At 38.3% G+C, this 15,603-nt stretch overlaps 1 protein-coding gene across 4 annotated transcripts; it reads left to right on the top strand.

The window, feature by feature from the left end:
- Nucleotides 1-427: 427 nt before the first annotated feature.
- On the top strand, nt 428-15,124 carry pspc1 (paraspeckle component 1). 4 transcript variants are annotated; one of them, XM_084347563.1, is made up of 10 exons: nt 428-900; nt 1,491-1,640; nt 1,751-1,902; nt 2,414-2,509; nt 2,626-2,822; nt 3,050-3,134; nt 3,347-3,452; nt 7,284-7,341; nt 9,876-10,012; nt 10,526-11,640. In XM_084347563.1, the coding sequence occupies exons 1-10, from the start codon at nt 520-522 to the stop codon at nt 10,760-10,762; spliced, it is 1,599 nt and encodes a 532-aa protein (XP_084203689.1). In that variant the 5' UTR covers nt 428-519; the 3' UTR covers nt 10,763-11,640. The 4 variants fall into 4 exon arrangements, 3 of the variants coding, with proteins under 3 accessions (XP_084203689.1, XP_084203691.1, XP_084203690.1); XR_014621689.1 differs by lacking the exon at nt 7,284-7,341 and having other exon boundaries at nt 10,526-10,667; XM_084347565.1 differs by lacking the exons at nt 7,284-7,341; nt 9,876-10,012; nt 10,526-11,640 and adding an exon at nt 14,145-15,124.
- The last annotated feature ends 479 nt before the right edge of the window (nt 15,125-15,603 follow it).

The raw sequence follows: 15,603 nt of genomic DNA, 5'->3' as shown, positions 1-15,603 counted from the left end.
TCATTTATTTTTGCAGTTTCAAGTGTCCCAAATGTGGGGATTTGCCGCCTTTTCGTCTGTATTATATCACTGTAAATAAAATATCTTTGTGTTTCAGACTGTTGACTGGACAAAATAGGCAATCTGAAGGTTTCACTTTGGGCTTTTGGCAAATTGTGATAGCCATTTTTCACTATTATCTGACATGTTATTGACAAAACCATTATTCAAACACACACAAAAACAAACCAGACGCATTTATTGAGAGCTAAAGATATCATTTGTTACAGTACTTAATTGATTCAGTGTGTGGAGAGGTGGAAGTTGACAGGTGATAACCACAGGGGGCCCAAAACAACAGATTTTGTTGGTGTCCAGATTTTCTATTTACGCCCCTGCCGAATTCCCAACAGAAAGATGCGCGCGCAACTGTCGCCATCTTTGAAACTCAGGAGGAGGTGTGCACCATCAACACTGGTCCACAAGCCTTTTCCACGAAGTTTAATTTAGACAGCGTTACATAAACTACTTTGTCCGACCATGGATAACCGAGATATGCAACACGCCAACATGCAAAACAGTAATTCTCCTCAACCGGCGAAACGCGGGACGGACTCCCCGGCCCTGGAGCAGTCACCGGCGAACAAAGACAGCCCAGCGCCGCCACCACAGCAGTCCCCCGCGGCCGAACAGGCGGAAGGAGCCGGGGAAGGAAGCGAAAAAGCCCCGGCAGAAATGACTCTGGATATCACGAGCTTTCGGAAGCCCGGAGAGAAGACGTTCACCCAGCGCTCGCGTCTGTTTATCGGGAACGTCCCGGTGGATATGCCGGAGGAGGAGTTCAAGAACATGTTCGCTAAATATGGGAACGTTAACGAGGTTTTCATCAACAGAGACCGCGGGTTCGGCTTCGTTCGCTTGGTATGTAAAAAGTTCTGTTTATTGGATATAAACTGTGCTGTTGTGAATGTTTTATTCTTCTTAAACTGTCGTATATTACATGTGTAGTTGTTGTTTGTGGACGGACATTTCGTGGCTAACAGGAGCTAGCTACACTGTTAGCAATAGCACAGAGTGTTGATGTACTTGACACCCCCATTCATGTCTTGTTATATCTTGCATTTAATATTAAATTATTACTGTATGGTTATTTGTTTCAAAACTAAGGTTCAGCACATTACATTTGACAGAACAGGTTAATATGACCCATGTTTTAACAACTGCTGTGCCAAAGCCATGTAATGGAAATTTGATTTATGACAGTAGGTTTAATGATTTTCTTCTATCTTCTCTGGGCATTACATTGCCATGTAGTTGCTTCCACACATGTTATATACAAAAATAATAATTGTATTTTATTATTTATACACATCTGCAAACATGGACAGTCAATTAGCTTTAAGTGAATGTTGTAGTTTTAATACAATTTATTCTTCAGCCCTAATCAGTGCCGTACTGAGTGCCTCACTGGAGCATCATCATCCTTTTCCTTCTCATCCCTTGTCTTCCAGGAAACCCGAACACTGGCAGAGATTGCTAAAGCTGAGCTGGATGGGACTATTTTGAATAATCGTCCAATCAGAATCCGCTTTGCCACACATGGTGCTGCGCTCACAGTACGCAACCTGTTGCCTGCAGTAACAAATGAGCTGCTGGAACAGGTACACTGAACAAGAGCTCTTAAATCTCAAGAATTTAGTTAATTTGGTTACTTGTGTCTGCTGCTTTCTGTGCTGTGATATTTAACCTGAAATCCACCTCTTTCCATCAGGCGTTTTCTCAGTTTGGACCGGTGGAACGGGCGGTTGTCGTGACAGATGATCGCGGTCGTCCGACAGGGAGAGGGATTGTGGAGTTCGCCAACAAAGGAGCTGCACGGAAAGCCCTGGAGCGCTGCACAGAGGGAGCGCTTCTGCTCACCACGTAAGGAGGGTGGGAAGGAGGTGGTTTGGAGGGAGCACACAGACAAGGATTGTGTAAAGGTTTTGTGTATGCTAGTTGCATAATGTAAGTCAGCTTTCTTGTCAGATTCTACTTAACGCTTATCTGATAGCAAAGGAATATTTATTCCCAAAGTGAAGGGTGAAGGGTGCCCCAAAGGCATTCAGACCTAAAACTTTGCATAAAAAATGCAAGTTTATGCATTGGTACGGGTGTGTTGGTATGGGTACTGATAAGGAAGGAAGGCAAGTTTTATCTTGAGTTACACATCCATTAGTTTGAATCCTTATCAAGTGCCAAAAAAACTGGTAAGTGGTTTATAAAACTATCCAAAATCCAAAGAAGCAACATAAACTTAGAGTTAAGAAGCTAATGTTTGTCTTTTTATCAGACTCTGGTCGGTGCCATTTGTCTTTCATTGACAAGACTTTTTCACACCAATGACCTTTGCTTTCAGGAAATTTTAATTCAGCTTTGTCCTCTCTTTCATCAGCACACCTTGTCCAGCTATTGTGGAGCCCTCAGAGCACTTTGATGATGAGGATGGACTCCCTGAAAAATTGTTGCCAAAAATACCAAAGTACCACAAGTAAGTGTTGTTTTTAGAAAATGTTGAACTTCACCATCATCAGTCTGACTCTTTTGGGTTGTAGTGTCTTGTTCACTTTTGTAGCTTATTATCGTTATACATATCTTTCCCACCAGGGAACGAGAGCAGATGCCACATTTTGCTCAGCCGGGCACATTTGAGTTTGAGTACGCGTCTCGGTGGAAAGCTCTTCATGAGATGGAGAAACAGCAAAGGGAGCAGGTGGACAAGAACATTAAAGAGGCCAAAGAGAAACTGGAGGCGGAGCTGGAGTCGGCCAAACATGAACATCAGCTCATGTTAATGAGACAAGGTAACAAGCTGTGGCTTCTAGTGTCTGCCTTAAGGTCGGTGTTTTTAGATACCAGCCTTTACATGTGTGTATATAATGCTTGAATTGTTGCTTGTTGTTGTTGAGGCAAATAAATGTTGTGAAAATTTGGGGATTAAAGAATGATCACTGAGTTACAGGTAATACTGCTACAAGCATGCATGTCCTCCATTTCCTCCGTACTTATGTTGCCTTCTCGTGTCTTCCAGATCTAATGAGACGTCAGGAGGAGCTAAGGAGACTAGAGGAGCTTCGCAACCAGGAGCTGCAGAGACGGAAGCAGATAGAGATGAGGTGTGTGTCCTCATATGAGTTAACTATTAGGACAGATTGAGAGAGCTGTTGAGAATTCAATTAACATTAATTGTTTTTTGCTAATTATTCCTATAGTAAATTTACTTACTGTCATTAGGTGTGTTACTGTTAAGTCATTTTGATGTCGTGCTTTCTTTTATGTTTTTTGTATGAAGTGATGATTTTGTTTGACTCATCTTTACTCTGTGTAGGCATGAAGAGGAGAGGAGGAGGAGAGAGGAGGAGATGATGAGACACAGAGAACAGGAAGACCTGAGACGCCACCCAGATGGCTTCAAACCAAACTACATGGACAATGTGAGTACAGCTGGAATACGTACATGCAGTCAAACACACTTCTGCACTTAAGCTGGTCCAGTTACATTAGCACTTGAGATATACTATAGTATCGTACACACACACACAGTAAAGACTGATACCAGTCAAAGAGTTGACCAAAAATTGTTTGGTTGATCATTTATTATTCTACAAATACATACACAACCATTCTCTCTACTCTGAGCATCACCTCAGCTCAGAGCTTCTCTTCAGTACATACATAGAAATCAAAAGAAAGTATAGTATTTGCCTCAAATATAGCAAAAAATATAGTGTATGTGGATCTCAACAGCTTGTATATTGCACACACATATTGCACACACATATTGTATATTGCAGTTTCTTCTGTAGGTTACTGGATCTACTCTTGGGTAATACACATACAATATAGTCTTATGGTCAATAGACTTACAACTGAATTATTAAACAAGTAAACTGCCACTGGAAGTTAAACTTTTTTCACTGAGGCAATAAATGATCTGCAGAGAGAGAGAGAGAGAGAGAGAGAGAGAGAGAGAGAGAGCGAGCATAGTTTTTGGTCAGCTTTCTTAATTTTTTTCATCTTTTGCATTTGAGCAGCACTTTAACTGAATTGTGTTGCTGTGCAGGGACTTCTCTTTCTCCTTTCGGTAATATCTGTAGACAATATTCTTCTTCTTTTTGTGTCTTTGTAATGACTTTCCTGTATTTTCATCGTTGCGGCCATTGTATCAAACTACTTGTGAGATAGGACAAACACTCACACTGACCACAGGTAGTAGGAATATACCTTTACCTTTATCTCCATGTTAAATACTAAAGTAACACTTTTCTTCTGTTTTTTTCTTCTTCTTTTTGAGATCCTTGTCTTTCAAAGCCTTTCCAAAATTATTTCTTATCCAGTCACAAAATGTACACATTTAGCTTTTTCACATTACCTGACACAAATTAATGAAAATGAAATGAAGCACAATCTCCCTGCAATAGATATTACAGCTCCACGGCTTAAGATCGTAAATTTAGTTCATAATTCAGAAGCTTCTTATTGTATTGTATTGTACAGGTGTTCTTTCGACCACCTATACAAATAAAAGGAATAAACAAATGTAAGTTTATCAGTGATGAGCTGTGGAACGATACCTTTTTTTAAAAACATAACATTTCTCTTCTTTGAAAACATAGCTTTGTAATACATTCAGTGTGAAATATCAAAATACAAAAGTTTGCATTTTGATCATTATTATACCACCCCCCGTCCCGCAGTGGAACATATCTTAATGCATTTTCTTACAGTGAGTTAATCATGGCTTATGAACGTTACAGTCTTATGTGCAGTCTGTTCATCTCCGCTCTATAAATGTGTTTTACTTTTTATGTTGTGATGTCACTGAACACCTTTTATAAATGAGATGTAATGGCTTCCTGTAAGTTTAAGGGATCTTAATTCATCTTTATTTGATTTGATGAACATCTTAAGTTGTGTTTGAGCCTTTAATAAAAAAACAAAAGTAGTGTAAGTACAGTATAGATCTCTGGTAGTACCAGCTTTATGTGTTATATTTTATCAGAAGTGAGCACAATTGAAAAGACAGGAACATTGTTGGATATATGAATAGAAACAGTCAAATAGATATTTAAATAATTCATAAAATAAGGTTTTGTGTTTTCCTAATTGAAGATAATTTTTCGACCATCAGCACTTCAGTTTGAGTCAGTTTAGAGAACACGTATCTTTATGACCCTGTTTGGATTGGCTGCCTAAATAAATTCTTTAGTAGGGAACACTAGCAAATATAATTGGAACATTTAAACGCAGTGCTTTAAAGGCAATGAACAGGCTCGTAAAACAAAAGGAAATAACTGTGTTTGTGAGTGCTAATTCATGCAAGTTGATTTTCAGTGATTAAAAAAACAACGAGAGCCATAATGTGATCTGTAGAAGGAGTGAGTGTCTGTGATATGTTGTTGATTAACTTTTCTCTTCAAATCCTTTGCTCTATTTAGAGGTCCTGTTGGAGTCTACATCTTTACAAATTACACCATCAGTCTTACTAACGAACACATGTAGCTTTCAGTAGGATACATGGGAAGCTTAATTTGTATTGTTTTATTATAAACTGAGTGAAGGCTTGTGTGCTGTCATACAGTTAGTGCGCATCATTATTAATGGAAAAACTTTAGTAATGTGTACAAGTACTACACTTTAATTTCCTAACTGCTACACTGAAGTGCTAACTTGCTCTTCCCCGTGTTATAATTGTTAATGTGTACTTTAGTTTGCTGGGAGGATTATTGTCAACAAATTCCATGCAGTTGTGAGGGATGACTCTAAATATAAATGATATCTGCTGCCATCTAGTGCTTAAATGCTTAGGCATCACTGTGCCTGAGCATCTACAGATGATAGTCTGTCAATGACAAAGGCTTTCGTTACACTTTCAGCACATTCACTTTACTCATTTTTTTATTATAATTGCAACATATTGACCTTTTAACAGGTAAGTACATAAAGAATACAAAGATTGAGCATCACAGTTTTTACAGTAGTTCTTCATATTTTCTCAAACGTTGGTGTGTGCTGGATAAATTCTACTACTGCTGTAAGTGTATAGTTTGGCACACCAAACTAAACTTGCATACCTGACCATGCTACTTATTTAATCGTGATGTCTACATGTCATTGCTTTACATTGAAGAGCATAAATATATTTACATACAGCTGCATTTCATCAGTATAACTTTTATTCAGATGGTGAAAATGTACACATGTATTTACCCATTATAATGTCTTTTATAATACTTCCTGTAAAAAATATTCTAAGGTCATTGATGTCCAGCTGGTTTCAATGATCTGGGTTAAGCCTTGTCTTGATATTGCATTGGATGTTTTCACTAAAACCTAAGCCCCAAAGCAGACTCAACCCAGGTCAGTGAAATCTATCATTGTTGAATTTAATTCACTCTGTGTGTTTGCAAGATTATGTGTGAAACAGATTATGTGTTGGTATGTGTGTGAATGAAATGTATCCCTAACTGTGGTATTGTGAGACGACGAATGAATGAAGAGATAATGACGCTTCTCTGTTTTGTGTGTTTGGGCCCTGACATAGCAAGCTGACCGTTCACCAGCTGAGTTAATCCAGCACCATTAACTGTAGCTGTGCAAAAAGATCAACAGTGGCATGATGGGGAACATTATACTTTTCTGTGTGTGGTCAGCAGTTTTCTTTGCTACGCTGAACTAAGATCTTTGTTGCAAATTTTGATGTCAACTTGGTGTCAGGGCCCCGTGTGAATGAGCTAATGCAGTAAAGATGTTTGACATAACTTTTAATTTTTTGTTGAGTCTCAAAGCTGACAAAATAAATGCTTTAAAGTCAAACCACATTAAAGAAAATAAACATACATGTGAATTCAATAGCCCATAGCCATTTTATATGGTCATTTTTAAAAAAGATTTCCATGCCCACTTCCACCCAGTTTGATTTGATGTAGGCTCATTTTTTGCTGTGATGTTAATACACCTGTCTGTGACCAGTAAACCTACAGACGAGCAGGTGGATGGATGTTTCTTCCTTGCTAGAATTTAAACTGAGGCAAGGAAGCTTTGAAGCTTGACCACCTATTTTTCTATGAATAATAAATAATGATAATGACATTCCTGAAGAGCCATGGCCATTCTGCAGGAAATATAGTTTTTTATAGTGTTTTTTTTAAAAACATTTTTTTATAGTGGTAGTGCTTTTAGAGTTTTTTTTACAGTAGGCTATCGACTGAAGATTTGGACTTCAGCAGAGTTTTGTTCTGAAGGCTCTTCTTCACTTCTTGCAGAGAGAACAGGAAATGAGAGTGGGTGAGCTGGGCCCTCGTGGAGCCATTAATATGGGAGGTACGGGCATGACTGTGTCAAGTATGGTTGATATAAAACCAGATCAAGTGGCGATGATACGTCAGTTATAACTGCCTTAATGTCATTTATCACTAATAATTGTCCTGCATCCCAAATGGCTCCTTTTCAACAAAATGTTATTGTAATTATTACATACTTTGACACCTGTTTTGGTATAAAATGGATCCACTTGGGATGCAGTGCAAAGTAAAAACAGGCATAATACACCACATGAAAACATGTCTATACTAACAGAATATATACGCTGTACTGAACAGGGTTGTTTTTGTTGGGGGGACGTTTTATAGTTTGAGAAGTACTTCGTCCCTGAGCTCTCATCCTTAGATATATGCAGATTCAAAATAAGATTGTATAATATGGCATGCAGTGATAAAGGTGTTGAACAGGGGTCTATAATTTGCAATTATATTTATTAACCGTATTGGTCTTGAGTACATTTTGATACAGAATCCTGAAGGCCATAGAAATTATTTAACACTTTTTTATCATGCCAAGAAGTACAGACAAACGTCTGCCTACTTTGATCAGAAATGAAAACTGTACTCCACAAAGGACATATTGATCTGCTGTGATTCAGGATGAGGGGCTAGGGACAAAGTTTAAGCCTATAATGTGGGGCAGATTGATCGAGGTTCATGGTGGGTCTTCACCATACAAAGAATGACCTAGGATTGCACATCAACTCGCCGAACAAAACTGCCATGTTTCAGTGATTTTATTTTGGGGTCAGGAGGGGGTTTGCAGTACGAACTATGTTAGCATCCCATTTTTTCTCACTTAAATCTTTGTCATGGCTGTTCGGAAACTGTTAAGTGTTGTGTGTGTGTGTGTGTGTGTGTGTGTGTGTGTGTGTGTGTGTGTGTGTGTGTGTGTGTGTGTGTGTGTGTGTGTGCGCACGCAGTATTTAGGTCCTGTAAATTATTCTCATTATGGAGCTATGGTATTTCTGCTTGTTCTCCTTTGTCGTTCCACAGACCTCTTCAGTTGAGAAGAGTCTTCAAGGGGTCTTTAAATGCAGAGATGGTGATTTCAGCCACCAAGAGTCTCTCAATCGAAATAATGAAAAAAAAGAGGCATAGTTTGATGACAGGTCGTAGCGTAAGATCGTGGGACTGGTCTTCATTGTTAAGCAACCACTGTTGAATGCATATTGTTGAAAAGAATGTGGTCTAAATCATTCATTCAGTCAGAAATGCATAAATAACACACCTTATTCTGACTTTGGAGTGTCGGTGCATTATTTCAGGGTGCTAATGCTAACCATGTAGCAACACTAGATAAAATAGCTACAGTTTGCCTTATAGTTTGCCTTAATAAGCTACTTTTGTTGGGGTACGTACATTTGTAGCAGTTAGTTACCAAATAAAACCATGTCAAAATAAACGGTGCATAGCTGCTCTAAAATTGGATAAATCGAATGTTAGTGCTAATATTGGAGTAAATGCCAGTGGTTGGGCATTTGTCACAGAGGGGGAAATAATGTCGCTATCAGAAATCCCCATATCTGCAACTCTGAATTTTAACTACTACTACTTATAGTTTGTGTGTGAATGCTGAGGAGTCTGTTGTCTGGGGTTGTGTTTGTTTGGGAGTGAACCTGTGATGTCTGTGAAGGTTTGACAGCTTTTTGGAATGGTCAAACAACAACTGTGTACTGAGGTGATGTGCAATCCAAGGTTTAGTCAGCATACGATCCAGACGTCGGCACTTGGCCTCAAAGTTAAGGTTTAAAAGTGAGAACCTCTCAGTCTGTTAACTACAAAATCTGCTGTCTTTGTATATTCTTCCTCTAAAATGTAACTTTTAATATGCACTTTAATATTACATACCACCCGCTGAACGCTTAAGATTAACGTTGGTTTTTGGTTGTGTTGTTGTAATATTTATTGAATTGAACTAACAAGGCAATGCTTGATTATACAGTTGCTTTGGCCTTACTTAAAACTGATGTGAAGTGTACTATTGGTGCTTTTGAGATGAGTAGCAAAGCTGTACCAATTAAAAAATGTTAGTAAAGGCTGGCCCAAATGCCTCGAAGCTTCTACCTTTTCTTTTCCAAGAAAATGTTTAATTAATCTGCACATCGCTTTGATGAGCATGTGCTCAACCCTTCCTTGGTAAGGCAACAGCTCTTGGCTTGTCAAGCTGACTTTATAGACTTTGGAGGTGGGGATGGAAAAGAAAAGGAGGAATATACTTCTCCTCCCATCCTTGTCTCTAGACATATAGTAACAGCAACAGCACAGTCTAGAGGTAAATACACCCCACCTCACATGAAGCTTCGAATATTGGCAGGAAATTCTCACTGGAGCTTCGAAGCTTCAAAAATGTTATTCGGGACAGCCCTAATGTTAGTCCTCATCATTTGACAGGTCTGTTGACCAAAAGCCAACGTTAACGTTTACTTTGAAGTTATTGAGATTAGGTCTGGTGTCTACAGTTCTTGTGGGGCGTTGGGTACATATCACTCACCCACCAAATGATACACCAATGCTCCGTTGTTTTGCGTTTAGATGGCTTTAACCAGGGCTCTCCGGGGTCCGGTGGTAACCAGGGTCAAATGATGGGCATGAGTGGAAGGGGAGGAGCCGTTGGCCCAGAGGGAACGACAAATATGGGGACACCATTGATGTCAGAGAATGGAGCCATGGTAATGTATCAGGAAAAATAAGATTATCTCTCAATTGGTGATTAATTGAAATTAAAGCCATTTTCTTTATAGAATATACAATAAAACTTCTGAAAGCAATACATATCCTCACGTTGTTCAAAAAAATTGAAAATAGAAAACTATAATTTGGCTTCCACGGTACGATGAAAGTAGTTATTGACTTTTAGAATAAGCTTACCTGAGAAGCATTATTTTGAAGTAAAAAATACTATATCAAGTTTTGAGTGACTTGAAAATTGACCTGAAAACTCGATTCTTAACTAAAAGTCTCCTTCCTCTCTCTCCCTTTGTCTGCTTGGTTCCACCAACCTTTTATTCTCGGATGGCGACACTTGGATCAAACATAACCCTGACCGATGACCTTTGAAAACCCCATCACTTTTTTGTGGATACACTTTATTTGTGTCTGACTCCCAAACTTTTCCCTATACAATTGTTATGATCTGGCAACATTCCCGTCTTTTTTTCAATGCTGACCCCATGATATCACAGCGAAACGATAGATACCCGCAGGGTGGATCAATGGGGGGCCGACCAGAAGTTGAGTCCCCAAAGCAGCAACAACAACAGCAGCAGCAGCAGCAGCAGCAGCCGCAGCAGCAGCAACAGCAACAGCAACAGCAGCAGCCACCATTGGGCCCTCAAGGTGGACCTGCCCCAGGATTTGGCAGGGGGAATCCGATTGGGGGAGTCTTTGATGGGCCAAATAACAAACGCCGCAGATACTAATTACACTCTGATCTTGGACACAGTTCTAATAGGTCTTTGTTACTGCCCCATCCCGATCATTTCTTTTTCCGTGTTACGTCGGCTCACTTTCTCCTCTGTGACTTGGACATGTTCGCTGAAATACCCGGACCAATTTTTTGGGGAAGTTTTTTATGTTTTTTTGTTTGAATTTTTCTGGAACAGAAGTGGTCACAGAGGGGGATTTATTTTGTGATTGATAAAACTACAGGATAATGCTTTTTATCTGCAATGTTTATAGATAATATTTTTCACAGCATGTATTTCTCCTCTGTTCTCGCAATGGAGGGGGTTGCCCTTTTTTTTTCGTGTGTTAAAGCTCGCAGACAAGTTTCATAGTGTGTTGAGGAAGGCCTTTGTGGTTTGACAACTTTTCACTGCTATAGTCTTGGGTACAACTTATTAAGCTGCTGTAGGGGAGTGACACATAAAGATTAATTAAATTGGATAAACTAAAAAAGTAGTTTAACAAAATGGTTCTGGATAGTAAAGAAAATCTTATTTAACTACATTCGGTCATCTTTGCCTGAGTTTGTTTTGTCCTCCCTTTTAAGCATACCGTAACTCTACTGTAGCTAATTAGATGTTCAATCTTAAGGTGAGTGAATGTTTCTGCAGCTTCAGTGCTTCCTGTATTTGATGGTTACGAGAAATAAAGAAGTTGTTGGAAGTTCTGTGTCGTGATTTGAAAGAATTGTTGTTTTCTCTCTAAACTCGGCAAGAAACAAAATCTAATCTGCTAAATATCTTAACCACCCACCACTCCCATGTTCTTTGATCTTGTATGTTGGATACGTCTTTCACAGTTCTGATCCAGGATTGCTGAATGGCTTTTGGTTACAATAAATGTTGAACTCTCATTTGTTATTTACTAACCTAGTGCACTGTATATTCCCCACTCAACTCCATCTAAACTGGAAATCTTGCAATGTGACTCTGTCTGAATGACTGTGAGTCTAGCTAAATCACAGCGTGCTGATAGATCAGATACACTATCGGATCATTTGAACGGGAAAATAGAAAATATATCTTAACTTCTAAGCTTCGAAGCTTCTCATTCTTCTTTTTAGTATTATTATTTTATGCTATGAGAGGTCAAAAAGTGATTTATTCCCCCCTTTACTTATTTTAAAAAATATAATTCTTGCTTAATTTCTTATTTGATTCCTATTTGTGGAAATAGATTTGATATTTTGATAAGAATGTAATAATCTTGGGCTTTAACATACAATCTATGAACAACACAAACTAATTACCACATCAAATCAGTGGATACAGACTTACATTGCATATTTGGATAGTCTGTATAAACTACTGCCAGACAAGGTTCTGCAGAACCATTAGAATATATTCAGTGAGCTTCACTCATTCTGCCTGGCTTTGTAAAGGGTATGCTACTTCCTGTACTGGCACTAAACAAATGTGATATTACTTTGTGAAATCATCCAGTGGATCATTTAAACACATTTAAACCAAGTTTCTAACCTGGCATCAACACCAAGGGGTGTAATGAACAGAAACATAAATATTGATATCTTTTTAAATAGACATGATAATATTTGAATAATCCAGCAAAGCTCTTCGGCTTTGTGCATCTTCTGTTTGAGTTCATCTGGTCGCCTTTTCACTAGTAACCGAGGGCAATTGTTCTTTCTGTAAACCTTTCTTTTTTCTGTTTTTTAATTTCTAGAGATTGCAAGGATAATATCGTTATCATGAATTTGTCTGGCCATGATAATCGTGTAGTTAAAATTTTATATTGCGACAGCCCTAATTTATGTATTTTGAGTGTCACAATCCCCTATATGACTCATTTCACTATCAGAATTTGGTCCAATAACATTTGAAAATAGTCTAGAAAAGCCGAACGATTCAATCATTTAATCCCCATTCAAGTTAGTAAAGGCTAAACTGGCAGTTAGCTGGCTCGGCCATAGGATTTCTCTAGTGCACATGCTCTATGGGCCGCACAATGCAGAAGCTATGCGGATAATTTGTGTGAGCGTCCAGATATCTTTGCTGCGTGTGTGTGTGTGAACTGCATATGTGTGCATAAATCAAACATCTGTGAATGTCGCATCAGTTACAAAGCAAACAGTGCTCCTGGCTCTGTGTGCTCTCTGCGTTTGGATCTGGGAAATGTGATATACCCTGACCAGGTGTCCAGAATCTAAAGAATAGTTTTATAACAGGTAAATACATTTGATTTTCTTCTCTCTTGTTTCTTTGCATTGCAAAACACACACACACAAAGTACTTCTGCATATTACTTTGTACTATATTTCTCTATAATATGCATTTCTATGTGTATCAATTGTATATGACAAATACTGTATCAGTGTCGTCAGTAATCAAGAATAAGTCATCGCTTTTGCATCAACATAATAACAGCACCCAGCTTTACCACATTTACTGTGAATCTGACTTTGTGAAGAGGTGTGAGCAAGTGTATGTATGTAAAATGTGAAAATGTAAATAAGCATTTGTTTTTAAGGGGTTTTTATACTACAGAAAGAGATATTCATAAAGTAGTTAAGCTGGGTCACATGATCATTTAAAGGCTCTTGAGTTATTTGGGCTGTAAAGGCAGTTTGTACATTTAATCCATTGGCATGTTTACAGTTTTATTTGATGAACCATGAATAACATTAGAAAAAACGGGTTTTGAAATTAGTGCTTTCTTCTGCTGCTTAGTTGGAAGCTGAAAGTTAGTAGTCCGAAGCCTTACTTGTGGTAGGACGCTTGGACGATGAGTGTTGCTTGACAGATATGACGTATTTTCTGCAGGAAAGTGTCCCAGACGCTTTCCTTTTATGTTGAGCACCTGGAGAATTTTGTTTAGTCACTGTGGTATTTTGTTGCTTAATATTGTTGGGTAACAAACAAGCTGCCAGAAGGAGTTGTTTTCTATGATATAAAAATAACTAAAGCCAGCTGGAGGACAGCGTGTGGTTACCATGGAAATGACTGACACATTTCGCCGAAGCATTAATTGAAACTGTTGCCAGGCTCTTTAATTTCTGTGGAGCGACACTAATCACAAGTGTCAAGCGCTAACATCTGTGTTAACGTTTGAGTGTTGCTAATATTTTTTTTTAGTAAATCAGAGGGTAAAAGACTCGATAGTCCAGCGGGGGATTCAGAGTGCCAGATCTGCCAGCTGAGGTGTATTTGGATAAAATGAAGAGTGACTGAAAGACGCGCCATCTGATGAGACAGTTTTTGATTCATTTGTCCGCTCTCATCTAGGTCATCTCCGTCTTGCACACATATTTCAGAGGCTACATAAAAAGGTCACGTTTAGTTGTCTGTTAAGTGTTGCAGAATATTGTTTCTAAATTGTCTTCTTTTTCATCTCTCATAGGTCCTGTTTGTGTACCGCGTCCAGTGAAGGTAAATCCCAACACACACACACATGCATAGAGTCTGTACACAGGCTTGAACATGTTTGATCCCAGTAAGGACTGGGATGAGAGTCTACAACTCTGTATGTCCATTATATTGTCTTTGAAATGTTACAGACATACTGGTGAATATTTTTGATAATAGACACATTTTCAATACAGCCCCAAAAAGGTTATATATGTATGTGTGTGTAAATGTATTGTTTCTTCTTCCTTTCTTTGTTATAACAATTTACACAGGGATTTAGAAAAGTAAAGGATTGGGTAAATACAAAAAAGTTCAATGTACTTTAATCTGTTTGTTTCACGAGAGTAACAATTTCATCCTCGAGTTTTCACTCTTTCTGTAGTCAAAGGTTGTAAGTCATCCACCGCCAGCTTTGAATAATAAAAAAATAAAACTTATAGCCATAAAGACCTGTAGGAGGTACACTCACTGTTACACAAACCTTTAGTCAGATCTTCAAAACATGGAGAGACAAACAAAGAAGGACACTTGTTTAGATGACAACAAAAAAATATCTTTGAGGGACGTCAGGGCTTCGTGCATACGCAGTGACTTTGCCTGAGAATAGTGACAGACAGACGGTGAGTCAGCTCTGACGGTGCCGTCTTTGGAAAGGTCAAGGACAGTCCCAAAGACTCTGTACCATCTCGTTACATTTTTGAGACATGAAGTCACGACAAAATGGAGATTTTTCTGTCTGCAGCCCATAAATAGTCGCTGCTTTGCCTTTAATTTACAGACATTCAGTTTTTCAGTGCTGTTAATCTCCGTTGTTGAAAACAAAAGTGGGCTTCATGGAGGTTAAGGTGGATAACATTACACAACAATTTTACAGTAACATTAATTATTTTCAATTTGACCAATGTGATTGCACAGGTAGGTTTTCAATAATTGCTGTGTCTTCATTAAATAAAGATGATTTATAAAACCAAAGTGTTGTCGATGCCTCTGATTTGTGACCTTTTGTTCTTCTGTCACATTATTGATTGATGTCAATGATTTGCTGTTGATTTTTGCTGTTGTTTGAAATATTTATATGCAACTATAAATCAGAAATTGATCCCAGACAGATGATGTAATCCCTTAATTTGAGTTAAAGGTGCAGTATGTAAAATTGTTGATTCAGAATCACTTTTAGCAGCTTTAAGTTGAATAAACTGAAGTTTCTGTTGAGTCATACTTTATAGATAAGTTTTTCCTGTCCTATTAAAACAGAAAGCATAAATTAGATTAGATGCTGTCGTGATCCACTAAATTAGAACCTCAAACATTTAATTTGTTAATTAGGTCATGTCTGTAATTGATGTACAAAGATAATTGTTGTATTGTGGCGGGATCATTGACAGACTTTGTGGGCTATTTGTAGCGAAACAGAACAATAAGGAACTATTGTTTTCATACATGTGTTCAGG

Source organism: Pagrus pagrus (assembly GCF_965226575.1).
Source record: "Pagrus pagrus genome assembly, chromosome: 24".
In the NCBI taxonomy this organism is placed as follows: Eukaryota; Metazoa; Chordata; class Actinopteri; order Spariformes; family Sparidae; genus Pagrus; species Pagrus pagrus.
Note: the sequence above shows the minus strand (reverse complement) of the source record. Positions and strands in the feature narration are given on the sequence as shown.

Coding starts and splice junctions, on each gene's coding strand:
- pspc1 (XM_084347563.1), top strand. CDS start 520: ATGGATAACCGAGATATGCAACACGCCAACATGCAAAACAGTAATTCT. Junction 2,510..2,625: donor AAAATACCAAAGTACCACAA/GTAAGTGTTGTT, acceptor CTTTCCCACCAG/GGAACGAGAGCAGATGCCAC. Junction 10,013..10,525: donor TGTCAGAGAATGGAGCCATG/GTAATGTATCAG, acceptor ATGATATCACAG/CGAAACGATAGATACCCGCA.